This window comes from Melospiza melodia, chromosome 1 (genome assembly GCF_035770615.1).
Source record: "Melospiza melodia melodia isolate bMelMel2 chromosome 1, bMelMel2.pri, whole genome shotgun sequence".
NCBI classification, from domain to species: domain Eukaryota; kingdom Metazoa; phylum Chordata; class Aves; order Passeriformes; family Passerellidae; genus Melospiza; species Melospiza melodia.
Window position 1 is genome coordinate 125,659,325 of NC_086194.1, and position 23,494 is coordinate 125,682,818.

Below are 23,494 nucleotides of genomic sequence, written 5' to 3' on the forward strand. Positions count from 1 at the left end.
TGATGAGACACTGTAGCAAATCACTCAGAGTTGTTGTAGATGCCCCATCCCCAGCCAGGTTGCATGGGGTCCTGCTCAATGTGAAAGATATCCCTGCTCAGGCTCGTGGGCTGGAACTAGATGATCTTAGAAGATCCTTCCCAATCCAAAACATTCTGTGATTATATGTAAGAAGGATTAAGGAATATCCACTACCTTGAATGCCATGTCTGTTCCTAATGATCACTGTTAATGGGAGTTTCTGAAAAAACTGAGGGATCTTGGAGGGGATTTGATGAGGTGATCGAGTGACTGAAGAGCCACTTGATAGACTGGAGCCTAGTGGGACTGCATGAGTCTTGTCAAAGAGAAGGTTTAAGCAAACTGTGATCTTTATTACACTGGAAACAGGGACAAGGTAGGGCTCCAAGGCAAAGGTGTTTTCTGGATGTTGCCATTAAATTCAGGTGGGATGTGAGGCATGTACTTTTAGTGGTTACTGTGCTCAAAATGAAGGACTTGCCCAGACTGTGGGTGAGCTTTCCATAACAGTCATTTCAAATGAGTTTGGGCATGTGTGTACATTCAGGACCATAAAAGGAAAAATTAATGTAGGGCAGCCCTGTGGCCTCTATTGTGCAAGATGCCTGACTAGCTAATTAAGATAATTTCTCCTGGTCTTCTTGCCTATGAACGCTATTATAGCTGTCAGTAGAGAAACAATAGAACAGCACTAATGATAGCTATTAGGGTAATAATTCTTGTTTAAAAATCACCCAGCTCTTTTCATAAGGGTGTTATTTAGCAGATGTCATCTTTTTTGTTTGTTTATTTTTGAATATCTTTACAATTTAATTGTACTTTTCACTTTTTTAATGTACAAAGGAAAAACACTATTGATTAAAGCTATTGATTAATGAAGAACAATGTACATATGTGTTTGTAATTGTTTATACATACTTTAACTTTTTGTTTTAGTTCAAAGGTTGATATTTTCCAGCTGCCTTCTTGGAATCTTTGCTGTTGTTCAGAAGAGAGCTAATTGAAGGAGGTCTGGGTATATGGCCCTTGAATAAATGAGCTGCAACATTTTGTCAGTAATTTGACTTAATAATTGGACTTAAACACTTTATTTACTGATTTTTCTTAACATGGTAATCATATCAAGCATATTAGGATAAAACAGCATTGAGAATAAAGGAGAATCTGCATTCAGCTTAGGGTGATGTTTGGCAAAGAGCAGATGGGAAATTCATGTCTGCAAAGCAGGAATGTGCAAGTATAAAGTACAGTGTATCAAACACACAGCAAATAAATAATGTCCTAAGTTCCATCAGGTTTCTTATCAGTGACCATGTGCTATAATTTGAATGGATATGACATCATAGGGTCTTTCATTGATTTATCACTTTAAGTTGCTGCAACTGTTCTTTTCCTTTATATTTCTAAGTTGACTAATGAAGTTGCAAGAGGATTCTTGCTGATATTGAATTCCTCTGTCATCTTAAAGTATGCCCATCTGACAAGATGAAAATTATTCATAAGAATTTCAGTGGCTCTGAGATTCTGGGAGCTTGCAAATGTTGTCATCCCTTTTTCATATGTAGTTCATAGTTGAACTTTGAAAGAAATTGCTTCTTAAATTATCTTTTGAGAACAAAAGTGCAATTTGTTCTTCTACCATGTAAGTTTTATGCTGGTTTTTCTGTAAGGCAGATGTCCCTTGGGAACATGTTTTGCATGCTTCATGCTGTGAGACTCAGAAAGCCAATGTTAGTTTAATTTGATAAACAGAATTTAAACGTTGCTTTTTAAATAACTTTTGGATACTTTCTTTAAATGGAATGTCTGAAAACTGATTGAAAATGGTCTATGATACCAAGCATAGGTTTGTTGTTTTCCAAATAAAATTCAATGAAAACAAAATATTTCTATTTACAAATTGATTCCAGCGTCCTGTCTAAAATATCCTGGATAACTTTGACAAGGTATGATGTGCCTTAAAATCTGAAACAATCTTTTGACCAGGCTTTTTAAACATACCCAACTTTTAGCTTTTAAGATACTTGTAATTATTTGCATGTCAATAAAAATAGCCATTGCACTATAAAAAAAAAAACCCAGCAGAATTGTTCTTTTCTGCATTTATTTATTGACTATCTACTTAAATGTTCAAGACAATACTGCAGCAGTAATATTGTCTAGACAATATATTGGTTGTTTTGTCTCTAGTATCATCTGTTGTCAGAGAAAATGTCTTTGTGTGGTAAGGGCTTGAAGTTGTATGGCTAGACGTTGTAACTCTAAATTTTAGAAATGGTCTCATGTATATGTATTATGTATTTCATCACATAAAACTGCTTTTGCAATTCTGACACTTTAGTTAGTCTCTCCCTTGTGATCTTGATTGTTGGAATAAAGAAAATTAATCCACCAGTGTTAGGTATTTTGCATCGTCTGCCTTTTCACCCTTTTTGAAAGTGAAAAATATGTTGACTTCACTCAAAATTCAGTATACATCTCAAAAACAAACTTTCTTTATGTAGAAGCTCTATTTGGCAGTTGGTAGGGGTTTTAAAAATTAACTATTTAACTTTGCCATATTTTCTCTGCTCTGCTTTGGAAGTTAGAAACGGCTCCCTTTTGATGTGAGTCAGGTACCCCAGCTAGGCTCTGTGCCTGCTGCAGCTGGGTTTGGGGTTTTAGGTACTTTTCTGTTTGCTTGGGGCTTTTTCCCATCCAGTAACTTCTTTCTTTTTGCTTTCCATTGTCTTGCACACAAGGTAGGCAGCTTTCAGCTGAAGTGGAGATTGCTTCTTTGGGCAGCTGGAAGACAAGGAGGTTGATGGTGGGAATGTGCTTCTTCTAGTGTTGAGCATTTTGGATGAGGCAGCCTTGCGCTGATGTATCAGACTAAAAGTCAGGCTGCCACAGTTGCTCTTGCAAGATCTTTGTCCTGGCCCTGGCAGTGACACTCACCCCCTGTGGGTTTTCCTGAGCCTTGTCTAGATCAGAATGTTTCTGATGTTTAAGTCAGCATCAGTATAGTAATAACTACTTCTGTTTTCTTGGATAAGATTATTCTGACTTTAACCAGTAATCATAAAACAATTCAAGTGAAGACATACTAGAATGCAAATCCTGTGCAGATGGTGTATCAACATAATTACGTTAGTTTAAATTCATAAGTTGGGACATAGCTGTTGGAGTTTTCTTCAGGTAGCTGAGTCCTTAGTCTTTGAGTGGAATTTCTGAGCTACAGGTTGGTGGAGGTCAGAGCAGTCTGCCCTCATCCTGCATGTCTCGTGTTCCAAGGCATCCCCTGCTGATGACTCTCTCTAAAAAAAGAAAAGCCTTATTTTATGTCAGAGTCCAGACCCACAGTAAAGGGTAGAACTCCTGATTAGAGGCAAAGGCCACTATTGGAGGCAGAATAAACAAGCTAGGTCTTCTTCGACTAGAAGTGTGTTAAAAATCACAGTAGGCTTGCTTTCCTCTACCTCTAGTCTGTCATTCTTGCCCACTTCCTAGTCTGATTGGAAGCACCACCTTTTCTTATATATAACATCTAGTCAAAGAAAACCTACTAGCCTAAATAGTGTAGGTGAAACTCTGACTATAAATAAGCACGAATTTATGAAAAGTGTGTTTTGCAGAGCCAGCTGGGTATCATCCATGACATGGTCATTGTCTCCAGTATGCTCTTGAAGCCTTTGCCTGTCTCTAAATTGAAAGGCACTTTAGAGGTACACAAATCTGTATCTACAGATTCAGCTGTCCAGGTACATGGAAGTGGGAGGAGATCCTGCATGTGTTTGACCCAAATAAAAGGAAGAATGTAACAGATAAAAAATAAGAGAGTGTTCACATCTCTCCTTACTTTGCCTTACTGATAACCCTTAATTCCACTTTTGTTTTTAGTACTTTTCTTTGCCATAGTCAATTTTTCCTTCAACTTTGCAACCTAGCATCCTATGGGACCTTGCAGATGGATTGCTAGGGCCTGTTGTGCGCTGTTGTGAGGATTGTATTGCCTGCTGGAGCAGTTCCATCTCCTACCTGTTAGATCCAACAAGGACAATAAGTGTTTCTTCAATAGAGAAGCCTTTGTGTGGGACAATCCAAATTGGAGGACTGCAAATCCTTAGACTCCTGCAGAGGTACAATGTTCAAAGTCTGATACATCTGGGTAAATCTCCCATCTCTAAGCCATTCAAACCTCAGAGGAAACAAACTTCCATTGAACTTCTTCCATTGGAAAAAAAAAGTCAGGAAATCAGGGAAAGATGTGAAGGATTGAAGGTCCTTCTTCTTTTAGCAATTTCTGCTTTTACTTGTTTTTCAGGTAGCATTTTGAAATCTCTAGTTACTTCAGTATTCCTTTGTGATCTTGTAAGCCAGTTAACTGGTTCCTCCATTAGAAGGATCAGTATCAATCATTAATTTAAAGCAAATTCAAAATTCTGAGTCCTGTAAAAAACACAAATCAGAATAGCAATATGTAATATTTCCGATATCTTTTGAATCTGAAATGCAAAATGTTCACCTAAAAAGTATTTTTGTACTCAGTTTTTTCTCTATACAGAATCCTGTTTGCTACAATGGGTTTGCTAGCTGTAGCTTTATTAGAAAACAATCTGGAGTCTCTTCTGTTGCTGTGAAATCAAAATCATTATCACAGCAGCCCCAGATTTTTTTGTTTAATATATTTCTGTAGTCACGATCAAAGAAGCACTAGGTCTGTACAACCATTAGGATTCAAAACTTCAGATTGCCTTAGTAATAAAGAGGATGGTTTTAAATATCTGTTTTAGTGTATGGGCAAGATGAGATCTAATAGTACTGATTTGTAGTTGTTTTTTGGTGTAGAACTCCACAAAGATGTATGGTAAACATTGAAATTCAAGTAACATGAATGCTTGCTTCAGTGGGGTTTTTTTTTTAATGTTTCTTCCTTTATCTTCACTTTTTGTTCCTTATTCGATCGTTAATTGCAAGGTCACGTCAGTTGCACTTTAAATGCATAATGATGCAGACTCTCTAAGGCCTCATTACACTAATGTTGCTGCTAATTATAGAACTGAATACAGTAGAACATCATTCTTTGAAATGTCATGGATTGTTCATGGTAAAATAAGCAAACCCTGCAATTTATGACAGCTCATAAAAGATAAATTATATCCCATGATAAAAACAGTGTGATTTTTAAAAAGTGTATAGACTCTGCAAAGAACACAGGGTAATTCTTTAGTACACTGTCCTTTATAAACAAAGCAGGTTGTTTTGTAGGCAAGAGAGCCCACTCTTGTTTTCATACCAAAACAGTGACCTGTTAAAAATGGACTGAATTAGCTGGATATTATTGTAGGGGCTAAAGACATCTTAGCCTCTTTACTAGTGGTTTTCAGTTTTTTCAGTCTGTGTCACATCTAATAAATGATTTTTCAATACCACCAGCTGAAGCCAGCTGTTTGGCAGATGCTCTATGCTGTTTGTCCAGTGTACAAAAAGCCAGTATAGGTTCTGTGTCTCTGTTGACATGTGGAATCAGCTCTACACTTGTTTGAGCAAATAGACAGCTGCCAGCTAATGGATCCATTAGCAAACTTCCCACAGAATATCCTGTCTTTATCACTGCATGAAATTTTAATAACTTTTAATCATTACTTTAGTTGAAAGTTAAGACCTTTTTGGAAGACCTTTTTGTAAGGCATTTGTTTCACAGAAGTGAAGGCATGTCTTTTTTTGACAGAAACAATTTCTTTTTTATGCTAACACTGAGAAGTGAAGCTACAGTAGCAGTGGAAATCTTCAATGTTTTTTTCATGTTTTTATTAGCCATTTGTGAATCTCAAATTATTTTTCTGTATTAGGTAGCATGGGGAGTTACTTTTTAGTTAGATGATTTTTCTGTATATTTTAGGTGGGAAAATATTTGCAGTCTTGCCTTATCCTTCTGGAAAGAGACTTGATTTGCTTGTTCTAACTTACTCTTTGTAGTGAAAAATCACTTCTATGCTCTTTTTTAGCCGTATGGACACTTTCAGTAATCAGAAGTAATATAATCAAAATGTTGCAACCTGCCCTTCCCTTAGTGGTTTTCTTTTGCTATTCCTCTTAGTTATGGTACAGTACCTGGTTTATATGAGAGGTTAAAAAGAGAGGAAGTCCCTAGAGCATCTTTCCCTTTGTGGTGCCTTGAAACTGCTACATGTGACTGTCACTCCTGGCCTTACTCAAGATGAAGTCTCCAGAAGGCAACTGGGACATGCTGCATTGTAACACAAGAGCAAAATCAGAGAGGTATTCAGTTGGCCCCAAAAGGAAACACCAGTTTGGTTTTTTTTTTTTGGTGTCTTTTGTTTTGGTTTGGTTGTTTTGGTTTTTTGGAGTTTTTTTAATAGTGATGGCTCTTCTTATCAAATGCATTACAGCAAGTGAAACAAACATGAGCCTCTTGCAGCCCTTTGGTTCATGGTTTTGGATGCTAACACCCAGCCCTGAAAAACTCTGTGCTGATGGGTTGAGTGTGGGGGAAAGGCAGTGCAGGGTTTAGCGGCATTTGCAGGCTGCTTTGCTCTAAGGCATGTGGCTGGAACACAGTCAGTTTATCCACCCGAGTTGAAATCCCTTCTTTCAATGAAAACTTTATCTAATCTTCCTTCATGCCAGTAGGAGACCTTCATTGAAGCACTCCTGGCAGTCCTGTGTCCCAAGGAACCAAGGAGTAACTTCTGTAACTATCAACTGGAAGGAGCAATGACACATTAGATCAAGAGTAGGTTCTTTATGACACCCACCTCTCTGGGCTGGATGGACAAGGCTGCAGACACCCTGAGGGAATTTGTCAGTATGCTAAGATACAATGGCTTTAGAAGAAGAACTTGTTTTTCTTGGTCTGGTAGCTCACCCTTAAAGGAAAGCAGAAAAATGCCAACACAAAGACTTTACTGGCCACACTTTTCAATTGTTGTTGAACAAAGCTTTCCTCTCATCTGGCACTCTGCTGTAAAAAGGAGTTGGGAAGGTAAGAGGGCAGCATTGACTTTCTTGGAGCTCTCATCTTGTCAGAGTGTTTATTAAAGGTCTTCTTCATTGTGTGAGGTGTTTGTAGGGTATTGAATGACAATTATCCTGTTGCTCTTTATATACTTCTCCAAAAAGCACAAATCCAGTGAGATGCTACTAAAATTTCATTTGATTCCAAGTTCCTGGGGTACTCTCATTCTGCTGTTGATTTCTCCAGGCATCCTGTTAAGCTTCAACTGTCCTTAACAGTGATAATTTTAGTTTCTGTTTCTACTTGAGAGCATTCTAACATAGGTTTGTTTTCATCTAGAAGGCAGAACAAGACGGCTGGACTTATAATCCATGCCTTTCTGAACATGGTTTCCTGATAGACCTCCAGCAAGCTGACTGCCACCCTCTCCCACCCAAAATGTGTGGGCACAGTGATCAGAATCAATAGAAAGAACAAGGTGCTGAAGTTACTCAAATAAATTGCCTCAGACACCAGTCTGGCATGAAACAATGATCTAATTAGTGGGAAGTCAGAGACTTGTGAATAAGATACCTTGGGCCAGCATTGCTTTAAATAGATTGACTTCTGCAGTGAAAATAGGAATTTCCCATCTGAATCTGTTTTAAAGAGTTCAGTGCATCGGATAGAGAGCTGTTAGCTTTTTATGACAAAAATGTATTCCTTAATATGTTTTTGCTGGCCAGGCAAAGGTTGGTAAAAATAGGTGTAAAGTTATTTCACTTACATACATTTTTGAAAACAAATGTAGTACCAGAATAATAAAATCCAGCATCGCACACCAGCTGCTTAGGGATTTTTTGTTCTTTATCCAGCAATTTATTATAAGACTGAACAGTACTAAGTCGTTGGGGGTTTTCCCCCACAGGATGGGCAGTCAGGGATTTTTTACTACTTGCTCTTGGTTTATATCATCTTCCCTCATGCTTCTAACTTGTCTTCACAAATGCATATGCAGAATTTTACTGCAGTTTGCACCTATATTTTTTTGCTTTTGAAAGCTTGGGAGTTTGCTCAATTTTCTTTTGTGGGTATACAGTTATAAAAGTGTTTACATTTTTGTCTGCTTATTTCTGAGTGTCTTTCTCTTTGAAGTGCTGATTGAATCTCTACTGTTAATCTCTTTAACCCCTGAAAGAAGATTACCTTAACAGTGAAGTGGCTGGGGAGGGGAGAAGCAAGGGAGAAGCTGATTCTGTTTTTCTCAAATGAATTCAGGTCTTCAGTAAGGGCTTTTCTTTGTGACACACGGGTGATAGTAGTTACCAGCCATTTGATCAAATCAGCAATTCCTTGGGCAGGATCCAGCAGTTTTACTGGACTTGGTAAATTGTTTACTATCTATTTTTTTATTAACTTTTTTTTTTTAATCTTGAGGTCTTATCAGCCTGCTACAAGTTAGGCAAATGGCACAAGGACAGAAATACATTTGTGATGGACATTTGAACAGATGTCCGTGTGCTTCCCTTTTAATCTACTTGATTAACATTAGTAGTGTGCTGGACTTTTGAATTGTGTGCTCAACTTCCAGCCAAAGGCAAGGAATCAGTGCTATTAGAAAAGACATTTTTGTAAAGGTGATAGGATTTTTATTCAATGCTAGCAGAAAACAGAATTCAAGTTTTTTTAAAAATAGTCAAGTAGGCCTCAGAGGAAGACAGGAATTCACAATAGGCAGCCACATGGCCAAAAGAAAATATTTGGGATTATGGTGTCTGTTTGCAGCAGTAGAGAAATTAAAAGGATGTGATTCTGGGTGTTTGACTTCTATTGTGAATTTATAACTGCTTTTGTACTGTGTATAGTAATGTGGTTTTTGTAAAGTATTTAGGCACATTGCATTCTTATTCACATATTTGAGCCTTGCTCTGTTAACATTTGCTCATAATTAATAAGTTGGCAATAATAGTGTAAGAAGTAAAAATAATTGAAAAGGTGTGCTTTGTGATGATTCATTATTCTGTGGAAAACCTTAAATGTGATTTGTAAAAGGGCAGTTATTTGACTTTGTTGCTGCTTGTTTCTGCATCAGTAATTGTATTACATTGCATATTAGGGGCTGAAATGACAGGGTGAATATTATGTTTTTGAGCATTAAATTATATAGGGTGTTTCACTGTCTGTGGACCTTGTTCCTTCCAGGAACTCTGATTCATGGTTCTTGAGGAAATTACAGTATCTTTATTATTGTAACGGTTAGTTATACGGAGGGTGTTATTTTCTCTCAGTGTGACTGGATTACAGCAGTATTTGTTTAGTAAAATTTACTTTGTTCCATATTTCTGTATCTAATAGTTAACAAGGTAAGAAGGGATTGAGAAGGAAAAAAGAATTAGGCACATTGGGAGGTATATTTTGTTTCCCTAATTGTTAGTTAGAGTCCATGAAATTGTTTTTGTACTTTTCAAAATATGTGGTTTTCATGCTTTCAGTCTCCTGCTGTTTATTTTTTTTAATTGATTCATTAGAGAATGTCGAGCAGTTGATTTCCTGTGTCTGTAGAGGTTTTACTTTTGTAGTTAAAGTAGATTTTTAAACCCCCTCCTGCAAATAACACGGGGATTTTAATGCCAGACTAGTGCTGCATCTAATAGACACTGCTGTTTTCTTCCTGATTTGTTTCCTAACTGGGGTAAGCCAGAAAATGCCTGCTACCAGTTGTCACACTACCTGATAAATGGCAGGTGGTGACTTCTTAAGGCTCAGTCGGTGTTAATTGCTGGTGACAGGTCTCCTCTCTGATTCCCTTCAGCAGCAGGTAATAGGTGCCCCCACGGTGAAGAGCTCAGGCACTGTCTGCCTGTAGTGGGAGCTGCTGGCACTCCTGGGCCATCAGTTGTCACCTGGCCAGGCACAGTTCTGGTTCTAAGTCCCTTAGGATATTGTAATTACTTTGGGTTTTTTTTGCAATTTTAGTTACTCTAGAGCTTAACCCTGTCTTCTGGCTGTGAATATCTGAGGTTTGTTTGTGAGATGTATTTGGGGGGCTGGCAATGGATGAAAACTTCTCTATGTCTATAAAGATGTCAGCAGTTGGTCAAGACTTCATTGGCAGATGCTTAAAAAAGAAAGCAGGAATGCCCCATGCATTTTCTTTGTAGAATTGCTTGGATTTGCTTCCTATAATTGAGTCTGGATTTGTCACATCTGTTTCCCCCTCCACCCTGCTGTAGAAGACTCCAGTGTCTTTTCCTCATCTGTTGCCTGATTCCCCCTTTTTTCTTTGTTGCCATTTACAGTCTGTCAAGTAACCAGGATGAAGAATAATCCAAATGTGCTGTTATTATGTGAAGTTGTAGGGGAAAATAATTAAGGCTTCCCTGGTAATAGTTTAGGTTTTATTGCAGAACACTTTTTCATCAGAGTTTACACTCTGCATGGGGTTCAAAAGTAATCAATTCACATTTGGAATAACTTTTTGGGAATATCCTGTGTTAGCTATCCTAAGACCACATGAAGGTGAACTCCTTTTCTTTTTTTCCCTTTCATCCTCACAGAAGCAACGATGGGGTGCATTAAAAGCAAAGAAGGTAAAGGCCCAGCCATGAAATACAGAACTGAAAATGCTCCAGAACCTGTTATTTCCCATGTCAGTCATTATGGATCAGATTCCAGCCAAGCAACACAGTCACCGTCAATAAAGGGATCAGCAGTTAATTTTAATAGTCATTCCATGACTCCTTTTGGAGGGCCTTCAGGAATGACACCTTTTGGAGGAGCATCATCTTCATTTTCAGCTGTGCCAAGTACATATCCTAGTACTTTAACAGGTGAGTGTTACATAAAATGATTCTATTATTATTTGGTATTATACGCACAAAAAAATACTGTGACACCTTGCCACACAGAAATAAATTGCAAATTTAAAATAAATTGCCTTTTAGAGATTCCTGATTTTCAGTATCTTTACTGCTCATGTAAAAATTCAGCCTGTATTCACTAGTGACTGGGGCATGAAGGTTGGGTGTTATGGCTTTTATTTTTGTGGAGACAGTTAAGATCACAAAACAGAGGAATTTAAGAGTTACTAAAGACAATAATGGGAATAGTTGATAAATTTACAATGGAAGTTGTAAGCTGTTGAAAGGATGTGTATAGGATAATGGCTTTAAACTTGGAGAGATGTACAAATGAAAAAACACTTCAGATTCAGGAAATTGGTTTTTTAAACTGGTTTTAAGTCTGATTACTTTTAAGTTACATTATTACAACATTGAATGAGTTTATAAAGCTAAACTGGATTTGCATTATATTCTATGTACTTTACTGTGGGAACAATATGTGTGAAATGAAAGAGTGGAATTCTCATTTTTGGTGGTCATATGAAAACCAGAATGGAAAATGTAAAGATAGAATTTGTAGTACACAGACACCTTTTTGGCTGAGGTACAGCACATACAGCATTTTAAAGCAATATGCATATTTGATGTTATAAAGCCACTTAATATTAAAATCTTAAAAATTACAAAAATACTGATTCTGTCCATGTAACTAATTTCATCGTTTTGTTGGATATTTTTGAGAGGAAGCTGTGCTTTTTTTTTTTTTTGAGAGACACTAAAAAGGCAGACTGATTTATTCTAGAAGCTCTGTACAGACACTTCAGAAAACAGTAAATAATTCCTTAATAGTCTATTTCTAGTTTTCCCACAAACCTCTAATGCTGGCACAATTACAGTGCTGAACTGTTTGCATTGTTCTAATGGCGTTTAAAGTCTTTTAAAAACACAAGAAATCTGAGATCCATGAAAACACATTCTGACCTTGGCATTAAGCAATTCAGGAAACCAAGTATGAATTGTCAGGTAATGATCACCTCATGGTCCTTTTCTTGAGAGTACATTAAAAACCAAATAATTAAAATGAACATCTAGCCTGTATCATTTATGAGTCAACTGTGAATCCCTCTTTTGGCTGAACATATGCAGAAATTAAATAAGGGCAGCATTTATTTATTTTCAATAGCTCTGCTGAGGAAAGTTTATTGTATTTCATTTCCCCCAAGAATCTTGGAATATTTCTTCTTACTAGGTCTGGTTCTTTGGTCATGTAGGAATTTCCAGCAGTGCATGCAGGCACTCTTGGGCATAACCAGACATCAGGGATGTAGCCCCCCACTGGGTACCACAAATCCTTTGCTGCATATACCAGAAGGGATGTTCTCTTGACTGTTCCTGTTCCTGCTGGTTGTTAAGCATGTTATATCTTGAACCAGAGTCAACAAGAGAGCTTTCTCATGAAAAGAGAGTCTGATATCTCATCAGTGTGAAATCAGTTATCAGCAGGCAGGCTGATTTGTGTGAACGCTTCCATTGTTTTGCAATTAGGCAAAATGATACTGCATATGAAATTATTCCTCCTTGTTCTGTAAAACCAGCCCATCCACAAAAACATACATACATAAATGCATACATTCATAAACAGAATTGCACTAACAGTTATTTGGTACATTCAGTACTGCCTTTCAAATCAATCAAAATTGGGTGGTTTTGTGAGCAAATGAGATAGCCTTCATCTGCTGTAAGCTTTTTGTATTTGTGACCAATAAAACACTGGATCACATTCTGTCACCCTTTGTTTCACAAGAGAGGAGAATAGATGGGCTTGTCAAACAGGATGTAAATGTCAGTAGTACTTATCCAGTTGATCAGTGATGAGTGACAAGAGGATGATATGGTTGTCATCATGGCCTGTAGTGAGGCTGAAAAGTTGAGCCATCTTTTATTCCTCTAGAGCAGAAAAGAAGAAGAAATCTGAGTTAGTCACACTGCTCCTGTATTACACGCTGTCTGTCTTCAGATACTCTGAATTCATAGAATATTGCTGAAAATCAAAATAGAAAAATGGATTACTGTTCCTGTCTTCCATGAAGCTGTGCTAGTGCTCTGTAATCCCCTTGCTGAACAAGAAGGTAAAGTCTTCTCTCCAAAACCAGTCATAGATAAGAGGATGGCATACTGACCTAATAAAAGGAAAATCTTTAAGGGAAGTCTTGTGGCTACAGATAGTTTGAGCAACAAAACTAGATCACCTCACAGTGGTTCACAAAGAAAACAGCTGCAAGAGATTTGAAATATCATTTGACAGTATCTTTGTTTAAATCAGTCTGTGCTGATGATGTTGTCTTCAATTATTTTTTTATTCTTTGCTATGAAAAAATAACATTTGTGACTGAGAATAAAAAGAAGTTTTATAGTAGCTGAAGTTTTTCAAGTTTCTTTATATGCAGTTAAAAACTTTTGTGATATTGTGACTTGAGGGTATTGATTGTGTTCATCTTGTGAAGAACTTTCTGGGGATGGTTTATTTCCATAACTCTTGCTTTCTGTTTGTGTGAATACTGTTTGTATCCTATTTTCTTGCTCCACCTATCAGTTTGTGTCATCAAAATAATGTAGTAATATAGAGAAAAATTGGTATAATTGTTTTGATTTTTAACGTAAATTAGGAGCTGCTAACTTCTAAGGAATGTTTTCATTCATTTTGAGTTCATAAATCACACTTTAAAAAAAAAACATCAATTACTCTAACCTCCTGTGGGGATTTTGTTCTGTTTTTCCTAGCGGAACTGTAAATTCATTTCCAGCTGAGGCCTGCTGAGAGACTGTAACCACAGGAAGACTCCAAATCAAACTGTTTTAGGTGATTAGGCGCTCTTATGTCAGAAAGTACACATTGCAAAAGAATATTGCATATAGACACTTCCCATTGCATTATGTATTCTTCCTTTCTGATCATGATCATGCTAATTTTAAGACCTAAATTAGAGGCAACATGTTTCTCTTGGTGGGCTTTCATGTATATCCTGATATGTGCATGTGCACATTAGAGATGTAGTATTATATGTTTAAAAATATGTTACTGGTTGGACAATCATTAGGCTTCCTAAATGTTAATTAGACTAAGAAATAGCATTTCTAGGGCTTAAAAAGTCTTTCTGAATTGTCTATTTGCAGTTTTGTATTTTAACTTTCTCATGGTTCTTTATTTTTGCTAGTAGCTTGTACATCTCAAACAGCCTTTCCTCCTTTCCCTCTTCCTCTTCGCTGTCTTCCCAGTTTTATAGATTAAGTCTTTGAAGTATAGAAAAATGTTTTCTGTTGCTAAGTGTAGAAGCCTTCCTACCATCCACCTCTCTTACATCTGTCTTGTTTAGGGGACATGTTCAACAGGCTGCACTATACCAGTAGTGGGATGAGAAAGCAGATTCCTTAGGGTTGGTGGAGTGTAGCTGTTCCTCATGTGACCTGTCTTGGTCCTTGTTCTCTGGAGTAATGCACTGATGGATCATCCACAGCAAGGGTCTGCTTCACAAGTCAAGAGACTTGGTGGCATCAAAAAATCCTCAGTGCTAAAGCAGAGGAATGTCTTTGTCCCCAAGAGAATACTTTAATTTCTGGTTCAGTTCCTTGGGTAGGTCTTGATGTGTAATGTCAAAAAGTTGGGAATGCATCAATTATTTATAGCTAAGTGCAGCAGGAATTTTCAACTCTGTGAAAATTCGTGGCTGATGGTTCACTATTGTGGTGGTGTAGGTTCTTCCAGAATTGCATTTCTCAACAAGAAGAAAGCTTAATAAAGAAGCCAAGGGTTTGGGTTTTTTTACTGATGATGCGTCATGCAGGTTTCTGTATATAAGTGCTGTAATTATTAATGTGGTTCCAGTGATGTGTCTAGTGGCATTTTGTGGTGTGGAAGCATATTTTCAGAATGTCTGTTTATAGGCATAGCTCTCTCCTAAGAAGTTAGCAGGTTATTGATCTGTCTTCCAGAATGAGATGCAACCCAGAGTGTTCAGTTGCTTCCAAATCAAAACTGATTTATTGTTTCATGGACATTCCTTAAATCAAGTGTTGCAACATTACTGCTATATTATACAGGATTTTTTTTCTTTTTCCTAAGGTGGTGTTACTGTATTTGTGGCCTTATATGATTATGAAGCTAGAACTACAGATGACCTTTCATTTAAGAAAGGTGAACGGTTCCAGATAATAAATAACACGTAAGTGTTCTCATTCACAGACCTCACTGGGTTGTTTGAAATAATTAGATCCTTAGTTCTTTTGCAAATCCACGTATCCTATTTCAACAAAGGATAATTTTTTTTTTTTTAAATACGTTCAATATTCAACAAGCATGGGGTTAAAATATATAATACTGCTAATACCATAACTTTTCAGGTTGAGATCAGGGTTTGGGTGCAGGTGTAGAATGGTAGCAGCAAGGCACAGCTACCCCCTTTGGGGCAGCAAAGGTGGGGACAGGCACTGCTCCATCCCAGGCTCTGCACCTGGAGTTACTCTCTGATCTGGAGAGGCAAATGAAGACTAGATAACTCAGAAATTTACTTACACATCTCTGCCATAAAGCATTCTGGTTTTACATTAAAAAGAAAAGCCCCAAATCTTTAAAATATTAAATTCTGCTAAGGGGCATTTGGGTTGCTCACAACACAAGATGTATGTAGGTGCAGCACAAACTATTTGAGATGCCCTCATAATTAAAATAACACGTTACCTAAATCTACCTGTCTTTCTATGTGCTATGGGATTATGTGTTGTGTTTATATGTGGAAGAAGTAATGATGTTTCATTGCAGGGAAGGAGACTGGTGGGAAGCAAGATCCATTGCTACGGGAAAGACAGGCTACATCCCAAGCAATTATGTAGCTCCTGCAGACTCCATTCAAGCAGAAGAGTAAGACACTGTATCCTGTCAATTTTATACACTTCCTACCCTGTGGTGATACTGATTTTTAAAGTCATTATATGTAACATGTAAGGGTAAAGTAGGAGAATACTGTTAATGAAAGGATAGCAGTGCTACTTAGATTATGTCAAATGTGTAATTATTAGTAAGCATGGGGCGGACACTCACGCAGATGTTTTCTGACTGCTTGCTACATGCAGGGCTAAAGGGGAAAGGATGGGAGAATTCAATAATGATAAAAATTTGAGGGCATGCCTTGTGTATCATATAAAGCAAAAATTTTTGGGTTTTAGCTAAAGAGTTCACACACGATCAATTCTAGGTTTTTATCACTATTTTTGCTTGCCAAACCCTGAGTCAAGGTCAGCTATATACTTGGTATTACCTAACCTTACATTCTAAAAAAGCATTTGTGTGCACAATTATTGTTAATCTATTAATCTGTAATAACTTTTTGGTGACAGAATTGTTTGATATGCTAAGGACTGCTATGAATTTGGAAAATTATACTTGTTTGTGTACCAGTACTTCCTACATTTATTTACTAACATCCTGGAGTGGTTAGACAATCACATAAAATGACTGTGGATCCTGTAGGTTGGAGTAGAGTTTTAGGTTATCCTTGTTCCAAGGGATTGTATTTGTTGTACTAGAAATATAAAGCTGCACAGCTCTTGTTTCAGTGATACTGCCAATCAGCAGTTCACTGATATGTGATCTGTGCACTTCTCTGTTTGTTACTGCATGTCTGGGAATAGTGCCTGATTTTCAAGATGTTTGCTAAATCTCAAGCTGAGACTTCAGCATGTTGCTGCTGCTCTCACTTAGCTCTGTACTATTAAAAAATGATTGCATCAAAGATGCTCTGTTATTTTACACTCTTGAGTTTCATCTGGTTTTAAAATTATTAACTTTTGTTTCTTTTTTGGGGGAAAAAAAGTCAAAGATTTCTTTTTTTTAGAACTATGCAGTAAAAGCTTAGGCTATTACAACTACAGCAGTGGTGGTAAAATGGAAATGATAGCCTTTTACAAAGAAAGCATAGCTCCTAAACACTGGCCAGAACAAAGTGGTGGGATTTGTCATAGGTTTATGTGATGACTAGAGGTGAGAGTAAAGGGTGATAAATGAGGAACCTTCTAAAAACTGTATATTTCTAAAAACCAGTGCTAATTTTATGAAATATCCCCACAGCATTTGGAATACCGCTCATTTGCTTTAGAGTTTGTTAGCGCTGTGCTTTGATATAGTTTGTAGATTTTGTGCAGTGACTGCAATTAGAGATAAAAGTGCAAATGTCATACAGAGCCCCAAGTTGCTAAGAGTTTGTCTGTGGCCTTTTCTGAGCCTGGAGGTATTTATAGCAGAAACTGCTTTTGACAGGATCCATATTATTTGTGTGCTTTTTTTTTATGACACTATAATATAAATGTTTAATTGTCTCTAAAAAGAAAACAATTAAACCCAGCTATTATTTTATAGGCAGTGAAATAAAACAGCACTTTACAATATAGTTTGTAAATTGTTGTAGTCTGAGGAAGAGGCATTTTTATGTGAAGTTACGAACTAGGTTCAAGTTTGCTTCTGTAAGATTTTAGGTTACATCCAAATTGTCTCCAGTGTGTATACCGTCATATCCATTTTTAACTTTGCACATCTCCTTCAACACTCAAACTGCACATACAACAAAATGTAAGAATAAGTTTCAAATTCCCCTGTGATTGCACAGGCCGTTCTGTTCATGGCCAACAAAGTGATCCCTCTTTATCTACATTTTTTCCCCAGAAAATATTTCACCCACAAAGCCATTGTTTTGCAGCAGTTTCCAGTACTACTTTTCCCATCACTCATGAAGCCAAATTAGCTTGACGATAAGATAGTGACAGACAAAAATGTTTGAAATTTACACTTTACATTATTTGTAACTTCTGAGGCATTTAATAAAAACAGATATAGTTAGAAATACATATAAACACATCCAAAGTCTGAGGACTTCTGGGAAGATGGACCTGAAAATTATCACTGGCTCAAGACAGCACTGTGTGCAGGATGTTCATCAGGATGGGCACGCTGTGGGAGTATAGAACAAAAAACTCCTTATGTGAAAGAGCTGAAGGCAAGAAAAAATGCAAGTCTTCTAAAACATCTGTGTTCTTTTTGGTATCAGAATAATTCAGCAATTTGTAATGTTACTCACAAAAAAGTAAATGAGATCTACCATAGGGTTGTTGCGACATGATCAGTAGAAAAAAGGGCTCTCTCTACTGAGGTAGAGAAAGATGGGAGGCAACAGAAATTGAAACAGGAGAGTTTCCAGCTGAATAGAAGAAACATTTTTATCCTGAGGACAGCCAGGAAGAGGTACAGGTTGCCCAGGTTGGTGATCTGTCCTTCAGGGTTTTCAAGCCCGAAGTGGACTACATCCTGAGCAACTAGGTGTGATGTCACTGCTGACCCTGCCTGCAGCAGGAGGCTGCACTAGAGAACTCCAAGAGTCCTTCCAACCTGAATAAACCTGCCATCCAGTGATATTTATGCACACTCACTTTGCATTAAATATTGTTTTCTAACATAAAACTCAAACTTTTTAAGGAAGGTATTTCAGTTGCTGCAGTTTTGAATGTGCTACCAAAGTGTGTCATCTGATTCATCTTGGCCTGAAAACTTAGCCTGAGGAGGGTGTTCCTTTCAATGTTAAGAACAGTTGATGTCTGTTGTTAAACCAGCAGAAAACCATAGTGTCTGCAGATACAGGCCTCTTTACATGTATTTTGTAAATAACAGAAATAGGTCATCTTAATCTTTTGTCTATATGGATGTCATTGCTTTTGTTGATCTCTATCTGCTTTGGGATACTTCTAGCCCAGCAACTGTTTGGGAATATTAGTATTCCTGTCAGTGCTCGAGATTTGTAAATCTTTTGCTTATACGAGTATCAAATCATAGGAAGCTTTTATTTACACATTTCCTTTTAAATTTTCTAGGTGGTATTTTGGTAAGATGGGCAGGAAGGATGCAGAAAGGCTGCTTTTAAATCCTGGGAACCAGCGTGGTATTTTTTTAGTAAGAGAGAGTGAAACCACTAAAGGTATGTATGTGTCTGTGTATCCCTGCTCTCCCCAGCACCAAGGTGAACATTTTTCTGCCCTTCCCATGATACACATGAATGTGCACACCATGTATGTGTGCCATGACATTTGGGGGAATAACATTGAATACCTTTTTATATTTTGGTGAAGAACCAGATGTGATTTTTTTTTCCTAGGTGCTTATTCCCTTTCTATACGTGACTGGGATGAGGTCAGAGGTGATAATGTAAAACACTACAAAATCAGGAAACTTGACAATGGTGGATACTATATCACAACCAGAGCACAATTTGAATCTCTACAGAAGTTGGTGAAACACTACAGAGGTAAGCCCAAGTTCCAGTGTCCCAATGTTACCCTGTGCCTACTGTGAGGAAGAAGGACTGCTTATTCTTAAAATTCACAACTATAAGATTTCTTTCTGATTTCAACAGAAAGGAAATGGACTAATTGTTTTTTATCAACAGTAAGATGTTACTTTTGTTACAGTCTTACCCTTGCTTAACTGTGAAGCTGTTGTCTATTTTTTCTGTTTTCCAGAACATGCAGATGGGCTGTGTCATAAGCTAACAACTGTGTGTCCCACTGTGAAACCACAGACACAGGGACTAGCAAAAGATGCTTGGGAAATTCCTAGAGAATCTTTGAGGCTGGAAGTTAAGTTGGGCCAAGGATGTTTTGGTGAAGTGTGGATGGGTAAGAGCTTAATGTGACACATTTCAGTTGTTCCTGTGAATGTTCTAATAGTATTTTAAGTAAATCTGGTATTGGGATCTGAAAATATAATATCATAGAGAAATGAAGGGAAAAAATACCAGTTACGATCATGCATGTAATGGTAAAGTTAATATTCAATATAGTTCTCGTTTATGATTATATCTAAGCTAAGAAAACAGAAGCCAAAAAAAATTTCAGCAGAAAATCTCTTCAGTATTACAATGGGGAATAAAACCTGATCTCTTTCTCTAGGAACATGGAACGGAACCACAAAAGTAGCAATCAAGACACTAAAGCCTGGTACAATGATGCCAGAAGCTTTCCTGCAGGAGGCTCAGATCATGAAGAAGCTACGACACGACAAGCTTGTCCCGCTGTACGCGGTCGTTTCTGAGGAACCAATCTACATCGTCACTGAATTCATGACAAAAGGTGTGGGGCACAATAGTTACAAATACTACCTTTAAAAGGTTATTTAAGACCTCAGCAACAAATCAAATGTTTAATTAATGTTAGGTATAAGCTAAATGGAGTATAAGTGCTAATTTTGATTAAACTAAAATGAGCAATGCTTGACCTACTTGGAGCAGTCCTGATTTAGATTATGGGCAGAGGCATGATTCTTTTGCACATCTGTGTCACCCTTTCTAATCTTCCAAGTACAAGATTGGGGGGTTTTTCCTCCTCATTTTTAGTGTGTACTGTCCATCACATTTAAATGGAACAGCATAGCTGGGACTATTATTGTGAGATTATGCCTGCCTGTAGACAGGTCATGCTAACTACAAAACATGTTGTGCTTTGGTTTTTTTAGTGTTTCTTTCCCAGCAGTGTAATAGTAAATTTTAAAAAGGTTGAGTGTTTTTTTTCCCAGACTGTCTCCTTTATCCCCTTGTTTTCAGTCTTTGATCCTTCTTCCTTTGCTCTGTGTCATTTCCCCCTCCCCCTGCTGCTGAAACAGATTTAGAGATTTAGGCAGAATGTAGAAATAAACATCATAAGCATATGACTGTTAAGAAGCAGCAGATTTCCAAGTCAATTATTCCATTTTTTATAAAATGGAGACTTCTGTTCAACTCAGAGAGTAATTTTGCTATCCTCATAAGCTGCAGAAGCAAGGGAGTGGCTAGTTGTGTTCAGTAGTGCACTACAAATGTATGGGTTTACTTTTTCCTGTTTAGATGGGTTTTTAAAGGGTTGTATAAGATCAAAAAGGTAAAAATGAACAGAAAATGTAAAAACTTCCTTCTGCATTTTTGTTCCTAAATAATACTAGCTATGCAAAGTCAGTTTTCATTGTTCAGAAATCAGATTTCAGCAAGGCAGTAAGGAAAAAATATTTATAACTGCCTAAAGAATAGCAAAGTTTACTACCAGAACTTGGTTACCTTAAAGCAGAACAATTGTAACTTGTCTAAATTATGGATTCAAAATGTTGTTGGAAGCTTCTCTTTATAGCTTTCCTTTGACAAAATTCTCAAATTTTACAAAACCCACAGAATTTCCTTGTTCTAAGCTACTAGAACAATTTATTTTTATTTCCCCTTTCACAAGGAAGAGAAGCAGGTACAAACTGAAAAGTATCCGACTCTTTTTTGCAGTGTGGACAGGTTACTAGAGATCAGTGTGAAATCTTTGCTCCTCCTCAGTTCTTTGATCTCATGAACCAAGGTCAGAAAAAGTCTGTGCAAACACACAGAGCAAACAGCAGCAGCAGTGTAGGTCTGACCTGACACATTTTTACTTTCACTGTGCAAAAATACAGCAAGTCACTAAAGTTATGTTGAAGAAATATAATTCAGAGTCACTGCTATGAACAGCTCTGAATCCACTTCAGAATATGCAGTCAAGTAATTTATTTCCCCACCTTGGCCACACTTGTAATTTTGTTACTGTAATTTGGACAGTGACAAGAGTGATTAGTTACCAGTCTTACCAGTTTCTTAGGAAAGAGGTCCTATGTCTTACCTCGTGTGACATAATGCCACCTGTAGGGAAAACTGTTATGTAGAGACAAAGCTTTACTGCACAAGTAGAGGTTGGAGTGTTAACAGAAGCACTGCTCCTTGGAACTGGTTTCAGATACTGCTCATGTAATGTTCTGGGTACAATTGCATAAATTGTATAAATGGGAGAAAATAAGGTATTGTGAAGAATGGAAGATAGTTTTCCCTGTAAGAATAAAAAGCATTAATTTCAGAATAATTTCTCTAGTATATGATTGGGGCTGGCAGAAAATGCAAGTAAGGGATAGAGTTTTTTTGTTTTGCAATTATAAATCCCTCAGCAGAAGAAAGTCCAGCTAGGAGGAGCACTGATACCAACAACACTGGAAAAATTCCATTGTATTGCCAGAAACAGCAGTCTGTTTTGTTATTATTTAGTTATTTGCATTATTGAAGTGGATTCCAAACCACTTGGATAGATTTGCACTAACTAGTTACCAGTGCAGAGGTAACTATGGACATGATCATTGGGTCACATATTCTAGTAAATGATGGATTTTCAGATACAGATTTCATGAGATAAATGTGTCAATCATAATGTCTAAGAAGAAAATCTCATTTGTGTTTTCAGGTCAAGTTAATGTTTTTGTTTTTTCCTTTTTTTTTTTTTTTTCCTGAAAATGTGTTATGTTTTGCAGGCAGCTTACTAGACTTCCTTAAAGAAGGGGAAGGGAAATACTTAAAACTCCCACAGCTGGTTGACATGGCTGCTCAGGTACCAAAAAAACTTAGTAAACTTGTATATTTTGTGCCTAGAGAAGAGGTATCACATAGCAACTAAACATAAATATCAGATGCTCTGGCTGTTGTGTGCTGCTCTCTTACACCTTCTATTGTGGGTTTGTAATTTGTCAGAAAGGAAACAGTCTGGTTTGCAATTAGCAGATACTGCACAGCCAGACACACTAATCAGTGCCAAGCTTTTGGTTGCTATAATGTAATTCCTATACTTATACAATGGGAATTGAGCTAAAATAAGGGGGTGCAGCTTAATGTTTGGGAGAAATGTATATAGCCATGAAAAATAACCTTTTATAACACTTTTCTTTTTAAGATTGCAGATGGCATGGCTTACATTGAAAGAATGAACTACATCCACAGGGACCTGCGGGCAGCTAACATTCTTGTAGGAGACAATCTTGTGTGTAAAATAGCAGATTTTGGTTTAGCAAGGTTAATAGAGGACAATGAGTATACTGCAAGACAAGGTAAGGCCAGTTAATTTATTTAATAAGACTGGTTGCCTTTCAATTGCTTAGAACTATTACATGTAGCAGAACATGCCTTTGTGTTTTGTGTTCATGGATAAAGATCATGCATGGAAGTGTGCTTTCACAGCTCTGTTTAGGTGACCCCCTTGCCTAAGTGTAATCCTAGTAAACTTCCTTTGTTCCAAGTTATGTGGCAGTTTGTTTGTGTTTTCAAAAAGTACTTTTAATTATTTTGGGGGGATCAAACATGCTACAGCTTGAAGAGAGATGAGATTGCAGAGAAGTTGTTCATCAGTTTCACTTTTTGAAACATATTTAAGTAAGATTCTCAAATGTCTTTTAGTCCTTCCAGATATGTAGCCAATAATTGCTGTCCTAGTTTGAGAAACATTAAAATACTATTCCACCTTGAATTTTATCATAAAGTGTAAAAATATTTTTAGTGCATTATTCTTTTCAAAATATTTTGAAGTTGTGGATTAGCAAGAGAAAATTGAGCATCTGTCTTTCCAATGTTTGTAGGAGCTAAATTTCCAATTAAATGGACCGCTCCAGAAGCAGCGTTGTATGGTCGGTTTACAATCAAGTCGGATGTGTGGTCATTTGGAATTTTACTGACAGAGCTGGTAACTAAGGGGAGAGTGCCATATCCAGGTAACAGGAAGATTTAATAGATTTTTCTTTTCTTTGTTGTATTCTTAGCCTCTGAAGTTACCTTTTGTACTTTTTCTCTTCATTCAGAGC

The 23,494-nt window shown here is 37.1% G+C and overlaps 1 protein-coding gene across 3 annotated transcripts in view; it reads left to right on the plus strand.

The window, feature by feature from the left end:
• YES1 (YES proto-oncogene 1, Src family tyrosine kinase) overlaps positions 1-23,494 on the plus strand; it is a 50,643-nt gene that overhangs the window by 22,897 nt on the left and 4,252 nt on the right. For all 3 annotated transcript variants that reach the window (XM_063167164.1, XM_063167155.1, XM_063167172.1), the window contains 10 exons: positions 10,516-10,788; positions 14,921-15,020; positions 15,617-15,715; positions 18,712-18,815; positions 18,993-19,142; positions 19,357-19,512; positions 19,786-19,965; positions 22,178-22,254; positions 22,594-22,747; positions 23,273-23,404. In XM_063167164.1, the coding sequence (XP_063023234.1) occupies positions 10,524-10,788; positions 14,921-15,020; positions 15,617-15,715; positions 18,712-18,815; positions 18,993-19,142; positions 19,357-19,512; positions 19,786-19,965; positions 22,178-22,254; positions 22,594-22,747; positions 23,273-23,404 (1,417 nt within the window). In that variant the 5' untranslated portion in view covers positions 10,516-10,523. The remainder of the gene's footprint in view (positions 1-10,515; positions 10,789-14,920; positions 15,021-15,616; positions 15,716-18,711; positions 18,816-18,992; positions 19,143-19,356; positions 19,513-19,785; positions 19,966-22,177; positions 22,255-22,593; positions 22,748-23,272; positions 23,405-23,494) is intronic.